Raw genomic sequence first — 23,265 nt, forward strand, 5'->3', positions numbered from 1 at the left:
AAAAGTACACTCCACGAATTATCGCCTCTAGCGGTCAAACGATCGAACTATATACACATTTCTTCCTCCGGTGTTTTGAAACTGCTAGAAAAATAGTAAGTATCGAGACAATATAATAGCATCAGAGGTATTCGAAACTTTCTGAAATTCCTGGAAACGATGACATTTTCTGAGAAAATCCGAGAGTAAAAAATGTATCCTCTAAAATAGCGATTTTGTATCAATCAGGTGGCAGGATTTCGGTGTTTCTTGGAAATGACGTTGTGTCTCGGAATTTTCGAAAGCTATTTTGCGATCTTTTTTTTGTATCACTTTTCTTTAAATTTCACGTACTCTATCTATTATCTATTTCCTGATTTTAGTTTTATGTTTTTTCTCCCTTACCCTTCACTGATCGTCAGTATCGGTAGAGTATATCGGAAGAGAAATGTGCGTATAGTTCGGCCGTTGGCTGCTAGAGACCGCCATTCTTAACACGTATTTTTTTGCTGACTTTTTTAACATTCCATCGACGATCAACTCATTTCTGGTAAAATGTAGTTCAACTTCGATTATCATCACAGAGGGCGCGAAAAAAGGTTAAATTGATGCAATACTTTTTATCTAAATTATAATACTTCATAGCCACCATATCTGATTATTTTGACAAATACAGTACACTATAGCTACACCACTTCTTTTGTAACTTCTAAAATTACAAAATGAATTAATACATAAGATTATATGTAACATTTAATTTAATTAATTTAACATATAATTCGTTCTAACATTAACTTTCAAATTGCGTGTAAATGCTTTATAAGTCGCATAATAAAGTTTAAATATTCTTGCGAATTTAAAAAAAAATTTTATTTAAGAAATTTCAAAATAAAAATTTATATGCGAGGATAACGCTCGCGATACCCACCACCAGTCACGGTAATCGCGATTTCGTTTTCAAAGTTCTTATGAAAACATCCTTTTCTTTTTTTGTGCCTTTTGTTAATAAAAATTTCAGTATAATGCTCAAAACTTTTCTAATTAAGATGAGTCTACACATAATATTATTATAACATTTTATTACACTAATTTGTCTCCTTTTCTTGCTATCCTTTCTTTTGTTCACCATTATATTTCAATAAGCTAAGAGGAGTTGGAAGATAAGGAGAAGTAAAAATGCACGAACTAATTAAATAAGATATCTGCATTTTACAAAGCAATAAGTTACATATGAATCCTTATATAAGAAACCAAAAAACTGAGTCGCGGCGCGTAGCTCGCGTTTTATAATACAAACTGTATAGCCAACGTTATCGGCTGGGTATAGCGAAGTGTTAAAAAAGCGTAAAATGCTTTCTGAAGAAGTAAGGCTTTGATATTTCGTTTTCCATGGTACGTTGCACGTTTGAACTTTGGGCCGTTGGAAAGGCATTGATAATTGTGCACATGGACGTGTTTTTACATCTCGACATCACTGCATCGAGAAGCTCGATTTTTCCCCTTGGAAGACTGGAACAACAATGTACTCCGTCGACAAAATCTACTGTCGGATAATATAGCACCAAAGACACGTAGTAAGAAGCAGAATACAAATAGCCACGACATCAACACGTTTTTTGGGATTTGAAATTAGCACCACCTACGAGCTTGTCATTTTTTCGATTATGTTGAGAAAAGAGTCACGAGTGAAATTATGCTAACTGTAATCGTACAAATCGATGGATTTCACTCGTTACTCTTCAGTTTTTGTTTAAAAATTTTACTCTAGCGTGAGATAAGGTCCTTATATATATAATTAGTGATTTGATTGATATCCTTCAATTTTGATTCGCTGTCGCTAATGTTGATGTGACCGACAGTGGTGACGACGTTAATATAAAGAAACTAACTCTAGCGATTTTGAACTAGTATGTTTTCTTTCTTCTTTTGTTATCATTCTTGTTGATTTTCTGTCTTTGTTGTTCTCCTTTCAGCCTTGTGAATTAGCAATTATCCATCGATGACTCAACGAGCGGCGATTCATCAGTAATTCTTTCGGCTATACGTTGGTCAATAGGTTCCTTATCTTTGTTTCCGTCGGATTCGAGATCCGACAACTGTTCGCATCAATCACTAGAAGAGAAAGGCATTTATACATAAGTATTTACAATACAGTAATCATCTGTTATAGTAAAATACTATATGGCTTAATTACTAATTATAAGTTAAACAATTAATAAATACCTATCGCTGTTTTCGGTTGTCCCTTCCTCGCTGCAATCTAAATCAAGTTCACCCTGTATGGCGCTCTGTAGATCATCAATTCGTTGAAGCGCCAACCTGAGATCGTCTCTAGCGACTTTGGTCTCCGCTTCAGCAGCCTCAAGAGATTTTTCCAATTCGCGACGAGCACGCGTGGACTCTTGTTCACGCGCTAGTGCCGAACTGGCTTCTTCTCTTGTTTCGCGTAACGATCTTTGCAATCTTCTCGAGGCATCTTGGGCACTCTGTTCCTTCGTTCGAAGTAACGCAGTCTCAGTTTGTAGTTTCTCTACGTTTTCTTTCAATCTAGCTATTTGAGTCTATAACGAAATACAATTCAGAATGTCATGAATAATCCTTAAAACATCAAAATGTCAAACCCTTGATTTAAACAAATGGAAAGTAACTTACTTCCAAGCGCGCTCTTGTCGTTTGCTCCAATTCGAGCTTACTTTCGAGTTCCTTAGCACGAAACTCGAGTCGTCGAGTAGCGAGACTGTTTGCAGTCGGATCGCCAAGCTGCTCAACGGATTCGAGCCGTTGCGTCAGCTCTGAAAGTTGATCTTTCAACGCAGATTTCTCTGCCTCCAGAGCAGCAATCTGCACTTGCGCTTCCTGCAACTGGCCCTGTTCCGCCGACACTTGCTGCACAGCCGCCCGATACTTCTTCAAAACCTTTGGAATTAATTGTTAATTATTTATTACATATCGCTATAGATAATATTTGTAAATTAAATACGAAACACACTTCTGCCAACTCTTCTTCATTTTCTTCCAATTGCGACAGTAGCTCAGTTCGTTCGCGACTAGCTACATTAGCACGATCTTCTGCTTCGGAACGTTGCCGCAGTGCTTCCTCCAACGAAGCCTGCGTCTCATTCAGTTCTTGCTCCAGTGCCTGTTTCGCTTTAACCGCAACTGCTCTAGCGCATTCTGCATCTTCCAACTGATTCTTCAGCTGTCGCAAAGCTGCTTTACCCGTCGAGTCACCTTTCGATCTCTCCAGCATCGTTTGAGCGTCTCTTAGCAATGCTTTGGTTCTCTTCAAATCTCTCTTCAGCCTATAACGTATATAATATAAAGTATAAAATATACAATTAAAGAGTTCACGAATTGACGTGTCAAATATTTTTCGAAGGATCTACTGTCTCCTCATATACGACTATAAAATCAAGCTTTAACGTATAATATACCTATGCATGGTTTCAGCTTCTGCCGCACGTTCAGCACGATCCTGTTCTTCGATAGCTACCAAACGACGTTCCAATTCATGCTTCTCTCGAAGCAATATCGTTCTCTCTTCGTGCTCGTTCTCCAACTGCGATTCTAGAGCTTTCACCTTTTTCAGAGCGTTACCACGTACGTCTTCTAACTCCTCGTCCCTCTGTTGCATCTCTTTGCGTATTTCCTTGCGTTGTTGCTCGATGCTCATCTCGAGCCTTAACTTCGCCTGCTCGAGCAACTGCACCTGGCCAGCTAAGTCGTCCAACTCTTCTTCCTGATCCTTTACTCTTTTCTCCAGCTCATGCTTCGCTTTCTTCAGCTGTGCTACTTCCTCCTCCGTTTTGCCACCAAATGTTAATTCCTCAAGCTCTTGGCCCAATGTCCGCAATCTTTCTTCCTTCAATTCGATTTCCAATCTTGCGTCCTACGTTGAAAAGTAAGCCATGAGAATATAGTTACGAATAAGAAACAAAGAGTGAGATTAAAAAAGCATTAAATTCGATAAGTAGAAACATTTTAGATCAATATACTTACACTAAGGTTCTGTTCTATGGTAAACTTCTCCGCGATCGCGATTTCTTTTTCTCTAGCTAATCTTTCACGTTGCGCTTTCTCTTGCCGTAGATCGTTCATTAAATTCTGAGTTTCTGAATCGAATCTAAACAATTCAGGAAAAATATTTATAGAATATACCGTCGGAATTTTTATAGAAGAACGAAGGTACAAAGGTATTGAATATTGAAAAAAAAAGACCAAGAAGATAGAAGAGAAAAAAATGCAATTTAAATTTTAATGTACATATAGTATTGTAACAATTGATTCATGAAACATGACTGAATGGCACATCGTTTTTCCATAGTAGCGACAAAATTCTAGTTTCCGGGCGATCACAAGACCTATATTTGGAGCAGTCAATCACGGTTTATGCACCCAACGAACCTCCAACCAGTGGCTGATGTTGGCCGCGCAAAATTACCGAGCTGGCCAATTGCCAGAAACACTTGTTGCCGCGAACGAAATCAGAATAGAGCATCCCTCGATAGCGTAGAAATTCGACAAATTTAACGAGTAGCCAAGAATTGTGTCGCCAGTAAAAACTTTTTCTTGTGAATGGATACTCCGATCGTTCTTTCAGGAATTTTCCTGCCAAATTGTACAAATGAACAATCTATGTTATCGTATTTTATCAGTACAATCAGGACGATGATTTCTTGAAGTATGAAAGATATTATTTATTTTATTTTATTCTATTCGTGTTTTCCAAAGGAAATTGCTATTATGAATTTAAGTAACTTTTATATCAAATTACAAACCGTAACGATTTGAACTATTTTGATGAAATTTTAATGGATATAAGATACATTGATCTGTGTTAGAAATAATTCCATATTAACTTAATAATCAACTTTAATTTAGAGAAAGATCATTTTCAATTCAATACCTTCAAAAATCTTCTCTTAAATCTAGTATAACAGAATTAGAACATCCTCTGAATCTACGCTACTAGTACAGTATCGTTTACGCAAAAGTTTCCAAAAATACTTTCTACATAGCCAAGATGAAACAAATGCGAAACGCTATTGAAATAGCGAATAAAAAAAGACGACGTGAAAGTTTGAAGTAGCACGTACTTGCGCTGTTTCTTTTCCAGAAGATTATTCCTAGCTGTCTGTTCTTCCAACAGTAGTCTCAAGTCGTGCATCTCGCCATTCAGTTTTTGCACGCGTCGTTTCCATTGTCCAACAACCTGACGTTGTTCCTCGACCTCTTCGTAAGCATCGGCTAACTGGAACACAAAAATATGTTACGTTTAACGTCATTCCACGTGGTTGCTTTTCTGGTTTAAATTTTTATCGTAATAATTTAGTATTCAAACATAAGCGTGCAAGTAGATACAAGCTGGAAAAAGAAGAAAAGATGTATTCGTTTTCGAGGCTGTCCAGTTTATTATATTTATTTATATTTATTTTATCCTTTCTTTATATGATTTTATTGTCTTATTTTATTAATTGCTCGTATAAATTAAGTCTTAATCGAATTACCTTCTTCTCCAATTGCTTCTTAAGTCCAACCAGTTGCTCGAGATCATCCTCGTGTTGCTGGGCCATTTTTCTCTTCGTGAACTCGAGTTCCCTTACAGCATGTTCGTATCTCTGCTTGTAAACGCCACCGTCTTCACCGTCTTCTGCATCGGACACGACACCGTTTAAGTCTGCGGCCCTCGCATACAAAAGTTCCATCTCCAGACGTTCGGTCGTTTGCTGTAGATTCTTGTTCGCCTCGGTCACATCCTGCAACTCCCTTTCGAGTCGTAGACGTTCCGAAGTCTCAGCGTCGATCCTTTCGGCCGCCAACGTCGATGTTGAGTGCTCTTCCGCAAAGTCGGCAGTCATTTCACTCAGCTGCAATAAGAATCAAGATAAGAAATTATTTATGTTTCATTTACAAACGCTTCTAGCTTACGGATATTCTTAATCTCTCCGCCAACATGTAGTATCGCGTAGTACAGATAATATCACGAACATTAATTGGATTAATTTACATACACTGTCGACGATTCATTTATTATTTATTATAGCCTATTAAAAAAAGGAAAATACACATCTCGATCCTAACAATTCTAACGAAAACATTTACTTGGTACTATTTAAATAAGATGATCTTCACTGGTCCATTTGTTCATCAAAATCAAAGCACAAACAATATACCACTTATTCGGAGTCTTTCATTTATCAAATGACACGGTTCCTAGTGGAGCACATCAGAATTTACAACTTCATCCCATGCTCTAAAACTAACGTGACATTTAGAGGCGTATTTTCCGAGCTGCCTATTAAATATAGTATCAAAAGCTAATGTTACCCGAAAACACAAGCGAACGTAATAGCGTGCCGATGGCTGGTTCAACACAGATCAGCATAGTGTTATTTCTCTAAAAGCGATTGAATGGCGTTTCTTTTATGTCAGATGCTCTGCTGACGTCGTGTCTGTTCAATTCGAAGGAAACGAGAGTTCGAACGTATGTCCAGATGTTTATAAAGAACGTACTAGGCAGAGTGTTTAGAAAAGCTGGCACTCTTAATCGGTTGCGCGTGAGTTGTGAAGGAGAACAACTTAGAAAATTGATCTGCCTAATCTGACTTTGAAGTCTCAATTGTTTTTTTTTTTTTTTTTTTTTTTTAACTTATTCTACTTTCTGCGTTATTTACATACGAGGTTTAGAAAAACCAGGAACGAAAAAAATATTACAGTATATATATCGAATTAATTGTACACAGTATAATGTGTATTACACGAGTATAGCTCGTGATAGACAATGATCCAATTATCACAGAGCAAGAATTGCATCCAAAATGAATTGTTCGTTCAAATTTTGTTCCAATTCATACAATTGAAGATCGTTAGGTCCAAGCTATGTATAGTATTCCATAAGATAAATCGTAAATCAGCGGGTTTATGTGATCTTGAGTTTTTTTCGCGATAGGATCTAACACCTGGATGGAAAAGAGGACCAAAGTTAGAGAAAATAACAGGACCTAACGTGACCCATAAATAAATTGCGAAGTTTGGTCGGAAAGACGAAGACGGAATTAATTTACATCCCCAATGAATAATAAAGCTAGAACTGCGGAGCAAAGCAACGAAACGAAACGAACTTTCCAAATCCATACAAAACAGGCAATATACCTCCTGACCGGCACCGTCGGAGATCGTCCTGTCTTCCGAGGCGCGGGAAAGGGAACGCCTGGAGTTTTTCCCGATGCTATTCGACCTGCTGTAATACTGATAACCACGTATCATGATGTTCGTGGCGCTCTGGCTTCTGCCCATGCCGCGTCTCTCGTAACCTCGACTCATTGATGGCAGATTTAAATCGTTGTCCGCGTCATCTCTGTGACCCAGACTTCGCCACTCGTCCATTATGTGATCGGTTCTTTTCAAAAACTGCGAGATCTTGGATGACAAATACGAAGAGGCTGTCGAAGGTTCCATGTGAGAAGCTGTTGGCCTAAAAGACTGCCTGATCTTTTGCTTGTCGCAGCCTAACACGAAATTTAAACTAGCGTCGAATACTACAGGAGCCTGTTCTTTTACAGACACGTCTTCTAAATCCAAACAAGACCTGTTTTCTATAGGAAACATCCTTCTTGGTGGAGTAGAGAAGGTTGGCGAATCGAGGCTTGTTCGAGGTCTCGAGGACATCACAGACATTGACCTCGAGCGACAAGACAGACTAGACGAAAGGCTACATGGCGATGGACTTCTTGTCATGGCTAATGCGTGCAATCTGTTGGCTGGTTTTCTAAAAGGTGGCAACGGTGGTCTCTTCGCAAATATCATCGGTTCTATAGGTCTTGCTGAATTCTCGGTAATCGTATCATCCGAATCGCTGGCTCTGTTGGTCATCATTTTACCGGTCAACGGCTCTTCGAAGGTTTGCGAGCTGTTCGAAACGGGCGATATCGAGCCAGAGTATGTGGTCGGCAGTGACGGCATCCTGGTGGTGTTATCCTGAATCAACTCAATTTTGATCTCGTGTCGACAGCATAATTTTCCAAGACACTCGTGCAACACTATAATTCGTTATAGTAAGAAGGAAGATACTCCTTGCCATATGGGACCATCATCCTTAATCTCGGAGAACGTTTCCTATTCTTCGTGCAGTTTCATAAGATCGATAATCAGGCTGTCAGAGAATTTTGTTTACGATACTTTGATCGATATCGACCGCCTTATCCAGCGGAATAACCGGTCGCGCGGGATCTTCAGCAGCGAGAGCAACAGACAATCGCGCGAGATACGGCCCAGCAGCGATCGAATTGCATGGTTGCTATAGTAAGGTTCGTTAGTGGATCGGGGTCTTCTGCTTCGATTTGATCGGATCGGCTGGCACGAGCATTTAATTGCGTAACGAGTCGAACAACGTCGACGCCCGTATCGAGAAAGAGTCGCGGTGCAACTGCCTACTCTTCCTGGGTCAGCCGATACACGGGCCGGTGGCGGTGGTCTGTTGGTGGAGACGGTCACCTCCGAGTTATTCTAAGGGAGACGGGGTGCGAGCGAGATGGAAAAGCGGACGAGGAGCAGCGCGGTAGGTAGCACGGGCTATGATTTTGGATCGCAGCCAAATCTGTCGGCAGGTCTTCGCGAGAAAAGTCGACGGAGGACCGCTACGAGAGGCAAGGGAAACAGAGCAAAAAGAGGCGAGCTCAGAAGCGGACAGGAAGTAGAAAATCGTTCGATAGATCGGTTGAAATAGTCCAGTGGCGGCGGATCGAAAGGTCGAACGAGCGAAACGAAACCGGTTAGAAATCTCGGAACAATACCGGCAACAGCCATCACAGGTGACTGGTGGCGTGGAGTACACAGCAATGCCAAGGTCGTGAGGGGAATTTTCATACGACACCAGGCCAGTAGGCAGGAAATGTCGGTCACTGGAACTTTTATTTGAGCGCGAAGCAACGCGCGGCGGAGGTCGGTACTTCGCGCGATGCTCCGCTGATCAGATTCATAACGCGATAAACGAGCGCCGAGAGCGGCACGCTTCGTCTCACGCAGTTAACCCAATTGCACGATACAAGTGCTCGGACAAACGACGCTACTTAATAAACTTTCCTCGTACTTCTGAATATGCGAATTCTAGTCGAGCGTCCATTTGCTACGGTACGCTTGACGAAGTTGCATTAGTACGACCAAGTAGGTAAATGATCTAAGTGACCCTTCTTAAATTACAGAAAGGATAATTGTTTGAGCAGATCTTCCATTCTACCGTTTTGTCAGTTGTAGTAAGTGATATATCATTTTCGTGTTTCATTAAAAGAAGATTTTCTCGTATAAAATACAGGTCCATACGAGAGATACGAGTTACAGGCCTTTGTCGTTAGTGTTCAAATTCTTAATCTTCCTCTGATGTTCAAAGTTAAACGTTGAATACCATATTAAGAATTTTAATCGAAAAAGATTCTTTCATGAATTAGAAGTTCGTAAAAAAATTGTTTCTAATAAAAAAAAAAGAAAATTAAGAGATGGCAAAACGAAATAAAAAGTATACGATCTTTCGTCATACCTTAGCTTCCAATCTATCATTATCGTGCTTCAAATGATTCCGCTCCTGCTCCAATCTTTCGACCTTTGCTCTCAGAGTCTCGAGCTCCTCCTGTTCAAAGAGACACAATTACATACTCGTTAATTTCATCGGTCCAATATCAACAGGATCGTCTTTTTACAAACAGTGGTCTTAAAAACTGAAACGATTTGTAACTTTTTTATAAATAGAAAAAAGATGTACTTTCATTTCGTATTGTGAAAACTACAGAGTATTATGGATCGTTCAACGTCTCTCTTGCCATGTAACGATGGAAAATGATCAGCACGTAAAAATAGAAGGCATATCCTCACCGTCTTCGCCTTCAATTGATCCTCCGTTCTATGAACGTTCAATAAAGGTGCAACTTTCACGTATAACCTCCACCAGGGCCATTCTCTTACGGACATCCACTTCCTAACGTTCCTCTGTATGCATCTAACCGCAAGATCTTGCAGCTGAAAGGATGTAATACGTAAACATGGTAATGATTTTTTTTCAACTGTTATATGGTATATTAGTTTTCGCAATGTTAGGTAATATTTAACGCAATTACTTCGTTATTAACCGCGAGTAAATTTTTATTAAATCTGGCATCGTATCAACGATTAACACTTTACCGACCGCTAGCGATACAACGACTCTGTTACGGTTTAGACTCTTCGATACCATTCTTTTCGTTCATCGCGAACGGTAAGTTTTTCAAATTGGTGTAAAACTGTGGGACCTCAGTACTAAACGACAAGTTACTGTTCGAATAATGAGAAAAATTGTCGGCGATGAAAAACCGATTAATAGGCTATCGGTCGGTAAGCATCGGCGGCAAAAACCTGATTAATAGGCTATCGGTCGGTAAGCGTCGGAGACAAAAACCGATTAATCGACTATCGGTCGGTAAAGCGTTAATATTTGTAGTCACGAAGAATTGATGATTAATTTCATCAATTAATTAAATCAATCGCGATCTTTCAGGTTTAATTTTCTTTAATCGTACGCATTAATAAACCAATCTAATTTGAACGTTCAACGTTGAATTTTCATGGTGAAATTTGATGGGGAACTTTGATAAGGCGAGTTAATTTGAAATTCCTAATTAATAAACGAACGAACAATAAGTACGATATTGTATGTAGATTAAATAACGCGGACGTTCTATTAAATACGCGTCTGAATTATTGCCGAGAATGTGGAACTTGCGATCATTATCCCATGAAAGTTCCATATATCTTTTTACAGTTTCCTTTTCGTTTCGTTTTATTAAAGCAAGTAAAACATGTCTAATATAAATAAAACCCTATCGAAACTGACAGATGCTGTCTAACTGAAGTAAACAAAACTCTTCACATCGAAAGAAACCAATCGGTTAAACAAGGTGAAAAAAGTTGATTCGTTAAGGCATTACGGAAATACATAAAGAAGCCACTTTGAAATTTCTTGGGACGAGTGAAAACTACTGTACGGTCTGACAAGTGAAGGTGCACTTTTACAAACTCAAGATGTCATGACATACTTTCAAAGTGTTGAGTTTACGACGTGCCAGATAACCCCTGCATCTTGCTTGAAGAAGAATAATGTGTCCAGTTAGCTTCTCGTCTCTCTGAGCCTCCAGACGCTCCAGAGTACCTGATCTGAAAAATATCTATCAAAAGGAAACCGAGAGATTAACACGTATTCAATATTTTTCGCTGTAATGTAATTTGTAATTAGAATCCCTTCGCAATTAATATAATTCTACCGATATATTTTTAAAAAATCATTTCTTTCCACATTTCTATCTTCTCCTTTCCTCCTTCTTTTTTCTTTTTTATTTTTCTAAACTAAGTAAATTTTGAACAGTAAAAAGTCAAGCTATGCAAATAACAAACATGAATATTTGATTTATGCAAATATTAAGGTTCACGATGATAAATGAACAATTTGATCGGAGGTAAAAATTTACAGAATGTACGAGTGAAACACCACGCTTCATTGGAATTCATTAAAATTGCGCTGATGCAGTTGGTATGTACTTATGTACTAGAACTCACGAGAAAAAGAATAGAATAGAAAAAGGAACGAGGATATCCCTGACACGATTTTCACGATTACATACCGCGTGAAGTACATTATGGTAAAATGTACTCTCTCTCAGACGTAATTAAACAATAAAATGCCATGTTGATATATGGAAAAATCCATTGCTCTGAGCCTAGTGTCTCTACTTTCTTAGTAATTGTTCGATTGCTTTATTTATTCGATTATTTCTTCGTACACTCTTTCGTCCGCAAATTTCCGACTGTTGCAATATTCAGAACAAAATAAAAGCTAATATAATTTACTATATCTTTCCTTTAATTTTCTTCTTCTTTTTAATTTTCCAAGCACCAATATTTCATTGCTTCTTTGATTGCTATATCTCAAAAGGTCTTATAAATTATAGTAACGAAATGTAATCGTAAGAAATAAAAATAAAAAAAGAAAGCAAATAGGAATTTGTCCCTAAGAGTTTGCTAGAACATTTTTCAGCGTCAAGAAGACGACAAACTTCTCTGATCTCATTCTACTGTAGCGGCTGTAGTCAGTGCTCGAAGCAAGCGTAATTGTACCCATTTAGACTCTTACAATCAACGTTTATTATCTCAAATATTATCTTGCTGACTGTTTGTAAACATTCTCACAGCGCTTAACATAAATCATTTTCAAGCCGTTCTCCTTGTAGGAGAGCAGTTCGGCTTGAAAGTTGCAAGTGCACTTTCTATCAGGAAAGTTGATCGATTGGTAGCGACAAAAATACGATTTAATTGTATCATGAGATTAGAAGAAATGATGGATTGCCCGAGTTTTTCCGCGGTATTTGATTAATGAATTGACCTCCTAGCTGTCACATATATATTACGGAACGTTATTAATTAATATTTAATGCATTAGTAATGATCGATATTTCGTAAAAACATTTTTAATGTTATTAATCATAGAACATAAACTTTCATAATTTAAACGACTGACAAAATTTTTATTTCTCGCGATATAACATACCGAGTAATTAAAAAACAAAAAAAAAAAATAACATATGCAATATCGTATGCTAAAAATAAAAATCCGAGTAAAACCATAAACTTTACGATCGTGTGCGTTTCAGAGTTATAAATCGTACTAGAGTTTTGTAGAAATGTAAAAATGCTGCAGAAAGAGATAAATTTTTTAAATCTATAGGAAATAAGAAATAAATGAAATCTGAATATTATTAACGGGCAATAAATTTGCAGCTATCTATACGAAGCTGAAACTAAAGAAAGATTTCAAATTCATTGACGAATAATCGTCTGGATACACTTCGTATTAGTGAGTATGCTTTACGTTAGTGGAGACTTCTCACTAGCTGAATTATTATCGATGCTCGATCAAATTAGCGATCGTTCTCACTAGGTATCTAATGGGTTTAGAAGGCCAATAATTAAGCGACGGACCTGTCGTCCATCGTTGTAGGATCTGCAAGCTTTCCACTGGTCTTTGCCAGAGTGCACCGTGACTTTCGTATTCTCCCCCTTACAGCTGTCGATGCTGCTGGCACCGCTCGAAGTCGATACGCTGCTTCGAACGACCATCGTCGGCTTCTTTTCCGGCTCCAACCTGCTCACGATCGACGTACCATCGTACACACCGATTCCGCGAACCTCGTTTTGCTCGAAAAACTGCTCTTTCCCAAAATCTCGAGTTTCACCCTGCACCACGCCATCCTTCCACTCAACCTCGTTCTCGTTGCTCATGTGACCACTGTCTTCCGAACAATTGCCATCAGATGTGTACCCATTATAGTCGTGTATGCTCTTAACATCGACATTCTTCTTCAACGTGGTCATCGGTTCGATCGTCGTCGTGTCTGGCGTGGCTCGAGTCTTGATCCACGGATCCTTCACCTCTTTCGTAGCTTCTGCGTTCTTACAGTTGAAGAAATTCACCAGATGCTCGATCTCCTTGGCTCTTTTGCCCACCGATTGTTTGCTCTTCGCTTCCTGTCTCGCCTCGTTGTTCCTCTGACAAACGGTCTTCGGTGGTTCTGCATTGCAAACTAAAGCAGACGCAAAATCCATCTTCTTCTCATCTTTGATAATCAATCCATTGACCGTTTGCTTCTCCCAGTTCTTCCTCAACTCCTGAATATTCGACGTCTCCTTCTTCTTCTTCGACTCCTCGATGACATCCTGTCGATCGATCTTCTCGTGCTCCCGACTTCTCAGCCCTTTAACCGCGTTCGTCGTGTTCCTAGTCTCCTGCAAGTTATTCTTCTCGTTACTTTCTACCTTTTTCGTCGATTCGTCCCTCCTCTCTGAATTCCCTTCGATCCTTATCACCGTGGCAGTGTATTGCTCAGATTGAATAAGCTTTGCACTCGACTCGTTGCTTCGTTTAACATCGATCTCCCGTACCTCGTAGACGGAATTGGTTCTACGAGGAGGAGCAGCGTCCACGCAGTCGGTAGACGCGACCATCGTCGCTCGGGCCTGTTCATCGTCATCGACATCGTCGTCCAGCTCTGCCATCAGAAACGCCACGCGTTCTTCCAAATTGCTGGTGTACGTTCGAGCTGGCTTCTGCATCGGCGTGCAGTTGAACGCTTCGCGACAATTTTCGTAGATACGTTCGTCCATCGAGCGATCGAGGTCGACGTCGTCGAAATGCACCGGCTGCATTGTCGGCTCCACGGCTCGATCTACCTGTGATAGATCGGCCAGAGATCGACCCACGCGCGTGTTCCGATGCGCCAGAAGAGGGATTTTGCTGGGCCTCGACGAAACTCCGAACATTTTTCTGGTCGGAACATCGTTCTTTGAAATAGCCTGTACGTTCCACAAACTGGTAGACCTGTTGATCGATTTTCTTCTTGGAATTTCCTGCTTCCTCGCTTTCTCCATCATCTGTCTATTCGATTCGGAACTAAAGGAGCTGCTCATTCTGAAAGATTCCTCGGAGCCGCCGCGAATATCCACCGAAACGCAGCCTAAACTAACCGAACGATCGAGAGCGGCCTTCTTCCTCAGAGCTTCCGGTTTCTTCGGCAATTTCGTTGGAGCATAGGACAAACCCTTTTTCAGAAGCGTTCGATCCTCCAAGATCGTACAGGATGACGAGGAGCTAATGGATCTCGTCACTTGCCTCTTCTCGTTTTTCACGGTCGTTGACGAACATTTCGTTGCCTCTGTCCGACCGTCCGGTGTCGATCGACGAGACTTGCTTGGACAGGAAGCGCGTGTCTTCGATTCAGCGGAAAAAGTCGTTCGAGCACTGGCATGGTCGTTAGAGACGATCTTGGCAGTTGTTCTAGGAGGTGCCGTGGTTTTTATAACTCGGGATGGCTTGCTCGTACAAGTCGATCTGTTCTGATCGGGCACTGCTTGCTTCCTAGGAACCGATAGGGATGCTTTCGATACATTTGGACTGCTTCTAGCCTTCACCAATCGCGAACCCGCGTTACCTGGCCATCTGGTTGCGTTCTCTAACATTTTGACGAAGTAGCTGTGTCTTGAAATTAAAAAAAAAATTTGTCAATTTCTTTTCGCAGGTATATGAAACTAGTCTCGTCGATTCGGTTATACGTATGTCATTGGTCAAGCCAAGTATTTCAGCTTTCTTGTCGATTCAAATGTTTCCAAAGTTCTTTCAATTCTATCTTATTGACGATTCTCTCGTCAGACTAAATAACGATAGCTTAACGAAAGAAACTCGCCGATTTTCTTTTTGAATGTATGAAAATATACACAACAAACTGGTTGTTTAACAATTTACACGTGCGTAATTGGTGGAAGTATCTTCGAAGCGTCGTCGAATCTTCAATTCCAGGTCATTGACAGCGTTCGTCAAAATGTTATCGAATCTTCAATTGCAACTGATTGACTTTCCATCGAACCAAGTGCCTTCAAAGTGTCACTGAATCTGCGATCGCAATTTTCTCGTACACTCGCGCGGCGATTAGTATTCCAGTTAGAATGGACACTTGCTATCCGAATAATCCAAATAATCGCGGCGATGATTCTTTCGCTGACAGGGTGCGCGCGACCTCGATACAAAAATCCAAGCGACTTTTCCGTGGACTCGCTTCAGCAACCGGTGCCCCGTATCCCGTCTTCCTCTTCCGCGCCGATCAACACCGGCATTTTCCTCGAATCAGCAGCCGTCATTGGCAAGCACCGCCGCTCCTGAATACCGTGGCGTACGTTTCCTGCACTCGAACGCGTTCAGGAATGGACCTCGGAGAAGCTTCCTCTTGCGTGGAGAACGAGCCGCGACTAAGTACCGTAAAAGCCGCGTAAAAGTGGACGCGCGTTTTATGGTCGCCAAAGAGAGAGGGGAAGAGAGAGAAAGAGGCAGAGGGGAGTGTATCGGGAGTGTGGAGAAAGGGAAACAAAATGGATAGAAAGGGACACAGAGGGGAAGACTGTCTATGTGCCGCTTCTTCTTGCATCTTCGCGACAAAACTCCGCGAAGATTCGATCGTTTTATACTCGACCGGTGTTTCATCATTTTCATTGAAGTCGGTCGTTTCCCTAGCTCGACGTAAAACATTCGACATTTTCTCAATTCTACACATTTCTAATCACAATTTTTTCGATAATATATATGATATATAATTTGTATACAAATACATATATTTGATTTTGACTGCTAAACAAAACCGGGATAATTATTCTAAAAGATGATTCAAAATTCGTCTGAATATTGGAATTTATTTTACAAATTATTTATGTAACGCATGACTTGGCATGATTATTACTTGGCGCAAAAGTCGCGCAAGAACGAAGATCATCGTATTAAATTTATACACGCGAAATGCTTTTTCAGAGTTTGAAAAGTTCCTAAATTTTGTCCAACGTCGCATTTGTAGTAGCCTAGATAAATTATACTTTCACGGGGAATATAATACGAAACAGGATTAGATATTCTAAAATTATAGTAGAATTTAAACCGCTGTGTGGTCATCTATGGCTAATTTAAGACTACGAAGTGCTATTACATAATAAAGTCGCTGGAAATTCGTTGTTTCGCGTCATAAATCATCGATGTAGTGGCGGAACTTGTTTATTAGTTTAAAACTGGAAGATGCATCGAGATTAAGGCTAAAGCTTGGCATTTCGAGAAACTTACACAGACGTTAGAATAATGCAGACGACGATTATATAATTCAAGATGATCTTCTACCCGAGAATAAAAAATTAAACGACATTATCGAAAGCAATTCGCGTGCAACGATAAAAGAGATAATATTTCAAATAAAACTACGCTCATTCTACGATTGTTCGTCGCTCGGCGCGTACAGGAGTAGTAAAGAAAATGAACAAACGGGTTTGGCGAGTTAAGTGACAGGAAGAAGCCAAGACAAATAGAAATAGCCACTTTTAGTGGAGTCGAAGTCAAAGAAACGAATAAGATGGATTGGAACATGAAATTTTATCACCTTCTCCCTTATCCTTCTAACCTTGCACTCGCATATTTACCATCTTTACAGCTACCTAAATTCTTCGATGAGCAAAATATTTAGAAAAAGGAATATTCGTAAATATCGGATATTTTAATTTCGGAGATTTTCTATTGCCCTATAAAAGTAGAGTAATTTACTGCTTCATTTAACTGGATACCTCTAACTTTCTTCTTACAAATTAGGGCTGTAATATTTAAGAAGATAAAGGAATATAATGCGTTATTCGCTATTAATTAAATGTCGGTGTTTTAAATTAGCTATTGTTTAATATCGTGGAGAATTTGAACAGACATTGTCGACTGCTTATCTTTGAAAACTTTTCTTAATTGATCTGAATGTACTAGTAATTAAAGAATAACAAAAAATTTCCCTCGCATCAAATTAATTCCACTTGGCAAACTCATTGTTAGTTAAAGAGAAATTAAGTGGAAATCAAATGAAAGCGATACAATATCGGTGAATGTTGAATAAATTAAAAACATGGCATAGGTATCTACGTAATTTACGAAGGAATAGCAACGACTAACGTTTCTAAGATTTGATAAAATTGTGTGAAATAAGAAAAAACATAATTATCATATATACGAAGACACGGAATGAATAAATCTTCCAACTTAAATTGGTCAACTTTTCTTTGAAAAACCTTCCTAGGAATAGATGAACAGAGATGAAAAATATTCAACCAGTCACATAGTTAAACTTTATCATAGTTCAATTCTTATATTACAAGACATAACTAAACCAGAAGAGCAAATTTCCTCGAGTCAACTTATCGTGTGAAAGAAATTATAAAAGAAGAAAAAATTGTCGTAATTATCGAATGTAAAAATGTAAGAGCATCGAGCAATACAGAGCGGTAGAACTCATAAACCTCGTTTTACTCGTTAGATAAGAACGCCTAATATCATTCCAAGCCTTTATACTGCCTCATTGAAAGCCGTATAAAAGTTTCATAACATCTCGAACGACGCAAAGTTCGCGTGGCTGTGATCGGCACATTTGTCGCCAGTTTCCTTCCGACGATTTTCCTCGTGAAATCTCCTATTATCAGGATTCGCAGACTGGCATATTTCAAGCATGACCGATGAGATCTTCCACGCAACATCGTCTCTGAACGTAATCAGTCAGCCCGAAAAATATCCCGTTACAACAGCGACTTTCTATCGTTAAACTAAAACGCCATTCGATTTGTCGTGTTGTGAGAGGACGTTAAGCAAATGAACGGGGCTTTATGATCGAACGATCGGGCCGAGCAAATGCTTTCGGCAGGATAATTCAAGCGAAGATCATGAAGAGAGTAGCGGCGTGCGATCGCGCGCGCGAATGCGAGTCCGCTACTTCCAGCTCGGATCTGTATTTACCGTTATCGAACTTAAAAGGTACCATACAGGCCATAGACTCTCTTTCCTTCTTCTCCTCTCTCTCTCTCTCTCTCTCTCTCTCTCTTTCTCTCTCTCTTTCTGCCATAAGTTAATTGAGAAATCGTCGACTCTCCCCGCTACCTGTTTCTCTTCTCTACTTCTCTGTCTGCGTTCCTTCGTTTCACTGTTGGCGCAATCGAAGGAATTGACGATGGCTAATAGGTACTTAGCGTGCTCGTTGTCCCCAACGTTCTATCTATTGACAAGTTTCTTACATACCTACTTGACAATGGGAATGACTTTTACACACTTGTTCCGCGAAACAACTCGATTCACCGCCAATGGAGCTTCCCTTTGGTACACTGATACGAGACAGGCATCGAACGATCAAAAATTTCCAAAGCGACCGAAGCTCAAAAGACACTTCGATAGCCTGTCGCGTCGACGTGTTCGATCAAGTCGACCGATCGTCCCATTCTTACGACGATTGCCCCGCACCAAAACGGAACCACTGGAAAGTCAAACGATGCGTGCTGGTTGCGCGCGTGACGAACGAAATCTTAATGGGACGAAACGAAAGTGAACAGAAACCAAGTATTCCCAGCCGGCAGACTAACGATGGAATCGCGAATGCGTGGAACCGATGCCCCTGATCGGAATCGAGACCAACCGCGAACTGACTGAGTGCAGAAAACTTTGTACGAGTCAGGTGCAAGTTCCTGTCCCCCTCTCGTTCGACCAGTCGGCTCCCCTACCAGACGATACCCTCGCGGGTCTCTCGCGGTGCCGGTTCAAACAGTTTATTCCCTTTTACACGCACCGTCTTCCAGCCTGAAGAGAGAACAATCTAATGGGGGAGCGCGAGTAACGCGTTTGGATCTCTGCGAATGATAATCTCGCGAAAAGTGGGAATTTCAAACGAGGCTTTCAACCAGATGTTTGTAACCGAGTACACTTACGTACATGTACCGTTGAATCGCTTTAGGTACGCTGATGGAAGCATGGAATGTATTACTGCATTTTCTGCTCGTTTTTACTCATCGCTAAATTTTTCTTCTTTCATTGAAGATTATAGATGTGTATTAAAGATACTTAGCTCCCGTTTAGCATTTATATTATGTGTTTATAAAGGGATATTCTTTTAATCGTAAGTAGTGTAAGTTTTAATAATTTTGGTACGTAGCTCGTGTACTGCATAGACTCGTGAAAGATCATGAAATGAAGAAACGAAGCGAAGGATAAATGGAAGATTTTCCTGGGAAAAGGATCCATAAGACGAGATGAATCGAGCAAATTGCGTTGGAAGTTTTAATTCTATCAGATTGTCCGAAAAGTTTCTTAGAATAGACGCACAATGTTTCTTTGTTTTATATTAGTTTATTGAATTATGCACGAACATGATAATAGAAATATAACGAAATGGATACCTAATTCAATAAAATAATGTAAAACAGAAATTGTTGTTCATCTATTATCATCTTATAAAATGGAAGAAACTTTTCCGACGATCTAATAGACGTTTAGTATTAGGTAAGTTTAAATCGATGACTATAATAGCGTTTAAAGAACCTTGTTCTTTTTATACTTACGAAACAAATGCATATTTTCTAATAATTCAATTATTTGACTAAAGAATACGCCATAGGTTATAGGCTTTCTTTTTTCGAAAAACTGCTCCACTGTGACGTGGTCTTTTTTAATCAGTTCATTCGGCCAAGATAACAGCAAGGCACAAGTCTTAACCCCTTTAAACGCAAGGAATCTTGCTTCTGGTCCTTTCCGTGCGAATGTGGGTCAATATCACTTATTCAACGATTCAGATCCGCCATAATTTCTATCAAAGTGTATTTCTCCTATCTTTTCATCAAATCTCGCGTGATATTTCGTTCTCATTTTATGGCATGTAAAATGGACGCCAATAACGGTCTCTTAAGCATATTATACATGCAAAGTCGATCACAGAAATTCAGGAATAAATTAAAGTAAAGAATAGCACTGCATAGCCAAGAATTCCACTTAAATATGTAGAAGTTGTTTTTGTAAACGAAGTAAAGTTAAGTTAAGGGTAGCGGTACGTGTGACCATTGCATAATGATCGGATTAGTATTCTCGTTAGCAGGGATACGAAAGAAAACGAATTACAATGTTCTGCGGCGATCGAATCTTTCTCTTTCGTTAATTTCAATTTAAGGAATTCGGAGGACGCGACTGGAGAAAATTCGCTTGCAATTGCTTCGCTCTTCCCTTACGGATTCAAACTATGCAAATTTATGGTAAATTAACGCGCCGAGCAATTTTGTTTTGATAGCTACGTAGATTTACTATCAAATAATACTTTCGTTATTAAAATAATGTTAAAACGTAGACATTTATTGCAGAATAAATGTACAAAATAGACGAACAAGAATTAAAAAAAATATTTTTGTCCTTCTGTAAAATCATCATTTTTCTCATATCGGGTATGGGTTTGTTAATAAACACCGAGCAATGCTATTCATTACTTTAATGCGTAAAAGTGCACAATGATACTTTTTACTTGCTAATCGTTTCTAGCAGTGCCTGGTTTTATATTCTTCGTAATTACTTTTAAACAGTATTTCGCATGATTAATATCCATGTTCCGTTTGTAACGAAGCGGTTCTCAATACGGAAGAAAATTTTACATGCACATACAAGCATCTGTTTGTCAGAACCCGCAACTTTCTCTCACCGACTATAAATAATTTTCCTCTTTCCCAACCATTCATAATCAATTCTGCAAGTTTTATTTCGCGGCCAGCGTAACGAATTGGAAACAAAATAATATGCACATTCAGCTATTTATTATGTCATCGTTTAACTATACAAAGTTCACTACTGCAGCAGTGAAAACCTGATTCTAATGAGATATAACAAAAAGTTTCCAAGTCATATATTATATAAAGAATGACCTGTCGAAAATCTGTACGAGATGGTACTTTCACGATTTATTGACTGTTTTTAGTACTGCCACTCGGGATAATTGTGCAATAATATAGTAGGTTGAGTTTCGAATGCTTTTGCGTCCATGAAGTGTTACGGGTAATGAATCTGAAGAGGACAGCAGAATATCTCATTCTCCGTTATTTAATTATCTAGCATGGCGTATCGTTTCAATAAGACCTGCAAACCAATAATTACCTAAACGAAAAAAACCTGACGATTTTTCTTTTGTTCTCTCTATACTTCATTTTACATTTCTATTTTCAATTAGTTTAGAGGCGCCCTTTTCTTCCCAATATTTCAATTCTATTCTACACACAACAAAGGGATGATCATTTTTTGGAAATAATTACATTCTCATTGTAGCTACAGTTGCTCGTAAAAGTATTTAGACATTTATAAAATCTTTTTCTCAATATGTTGTTTGTTTCGTGTAAAACATTTTGAAATTTCATGGGTACTGCAAACATTATGGGAGTCCACACACTGATCAATATATATATATATAGTCGAAGTATCTGTGTCCCGTTACGGTGTTAACGAAGCTTTATGAAAGAAACGAGAAAAAGGAAGACGAATATGCAACTCTTGCTTTTAATTAAGTACAGGTAAGGTCTTTAAAATTGCATAAATAAACGGTGAACAGCAGTCGGATTTGCGACGATTCGAGTAAAAGCGTTCTGATTCATGCACACAGTCGTTTATAACCAGCGTGGACGAAAGTAGTCACACGTGACGTCCGCCAGCTAAGTATTAAGTCGTCGACAAATGGGCAGTCCCTCGTGAAATTACCGCCACGTTAATTGCTATGCATTAATAGAAAAATCAGCTGCAAATGACATAATAACCACACGTCGTGGCGAGTATAACGTGAAAGATTATTTGTAACGTGTATGTAAATGGCCGAAGAAAAACGAGCAGGAAAGTTGCGAGGGAAATTAATTATGAATTTAAATATAGCACTGGCAATGAATAATAAGAAAAAAAGATCGCCACACCGATGGCAATATAATTACTCGGAACTAAATTGTTTAGTGGAAGATCGTCGGTCGAATGCCACACACAGGCTAAATAAATAATTCAAATCGCGATAACCATGTTCTTTACATCGAAATGAACATTACTGACACGCCGATCTTTAACAACGTTCGATTATTCTATGTAATTTTTAATTTTCGATCTCACAGTTTTTAATTTGATCTACCAATTTAGAAATTTATTATACGATGGAATAAGAGAACCGAGTCAAAGACTGCGAAGGCTCGCTTCGGTGATTAATAAAACCAAAATTTCTCGATATCGTTCGTTCCGATCGTTGAAAAGTAGAAAATTCGAAGCGTTTCTTCCGGAACACCGCGTACATAAGCAGCGTACAGAAGTCGCGACGGAAATTTCGCGGGTCTCGCGAAAGCGAGGTCGCGGGGCCGTTCCTCCCGTGTACGCATAGAAAAGGCCGTGGCGTTCAAGTCCGATCGATAGATCTCGCGGAGATGGCAGCTGCATCGAGAAATTGGAAGCCATGTCGGGAACGCGTTGGAAAGCTGTTGCCGGGAATGTCCGCTGGCCTACTGACGAACAGGAGAAAGGAGACGACATGGGAGGAGATACGGGAGAGCATCGCAGGAGAAAAGAGCCCTGGCCGCGTTATGAAATCGCGGGGATTCTTTTTACGCGAATCGAAAACACACTGGCTCACCAGCAGTTCTTGACCATGCAAGAAGTTTGACCATATTTTACCATAAAAAACATTTATGTGTATATTTGTGTCGTAAAGTATATTGAAATTTCAATTAGCACCGTAAGAAAACACGAATATTGTGATTATGTTGGTATTTGAAAGCAATTTCGGAATGTATATGCTTCAAATACAGAAGTATAGTAATGCGATTAACAGTTCAACGATAAGAAAACAAATAAATAAAATTTGTAAGATACGGACGACTTGATCTGTAACTTGCAAG

General features: G+C 39.4%; 1 protein-coding gene across 8 annotated transcripts in view; it reads right to left on the minus strand.

Moving 5' to 3' along the window:
- Nucleotides 1–1,165: 1,165 nt before the first annotated feature.
- LOC126923580 (unconventional myosin-XVIIIa-like) overlaps nucleotides 1,166–23,265 on the minus strand; it is a 65,765-nt gene continuing 43,665 nt past the window's right edge. For 6 of the 8 annotated variants that reach the window (XM_050737170.1, XM_050737169.1, XM_050737168.1 and 3 more), the window contains 11 exons: nucleotides 11,040–11,168; nucleotides 9,844–9,987; nucleotides 9,512–9,601; nucleotides 5,487–5,846; nucleotides 5,076–5,230; nucleotides 3,979–4,102; nucleotides 3,414–3,868; nucleotides 2,969–3,281; nucleotides 2,632–2,895; nucleotides 2,203–2,540; nucleotides 1,166–2,091 (listed from right to left, as the gene is read on the minus strand). In XM_050737170.1, the coding sequence (XP_050593127.1) occupies nucleotides 2,085–2,091; nucleotides 2,203–2,540; nucleotides 2,632–2,895; nucleotides 2,969–3,281; nucleotides 3,414–3,868; nucleotides 3,979–4,102; nucleotides 5,076–5,230; nucleotides 5,487–5,846; nucleotides 9,512–9,601; nucleotides 9,844–9,987; nucleotides 11,040–11,168 (2,379 nt within the window). In that variant the 3' untranslated portion in view covers nucleotides 1,166–2,084. Of the gene's footprint in view, nucleotides 2,092–2,202; nucleotides 2,541–2,631; nucleotides 2,896–2,968; nucleotides 3,282–3,413; nucleotides 3,869–3,978; nucleotides 4,103–5,075; nucleotides 5,231–5,486; nucleotides 5,847–7,131; nucleotides 8,415–9,511; nucleotides 9,602–9,843; nucleotides 9,988–11,039; nucleotides 11,169–12,975; nucleotides 15,726–18,622; nucleotides 19,031–23,265 lie in introns of those variants that run through there. The other 2 variants (XM_050737174.1, XM_050737176.1) reach the window with 2 other exon arrangements.

The sequence above is a fragment of the Bombus affinis genome, chromosome 13 (genome assembly GCF_024516045.1).
Source record: "Bombus affinis isolate iyBomAffi1 chromosome 13, iyBomAffi1.2, whole genome shotgun sequence".
Taxonomy (NCBI): domain Eukaryota; kingdom Metazoa; phylum Arthropoda; class Insecta; order Hymenoptera; family Apidae; genus Bombus; species Bombus affinis.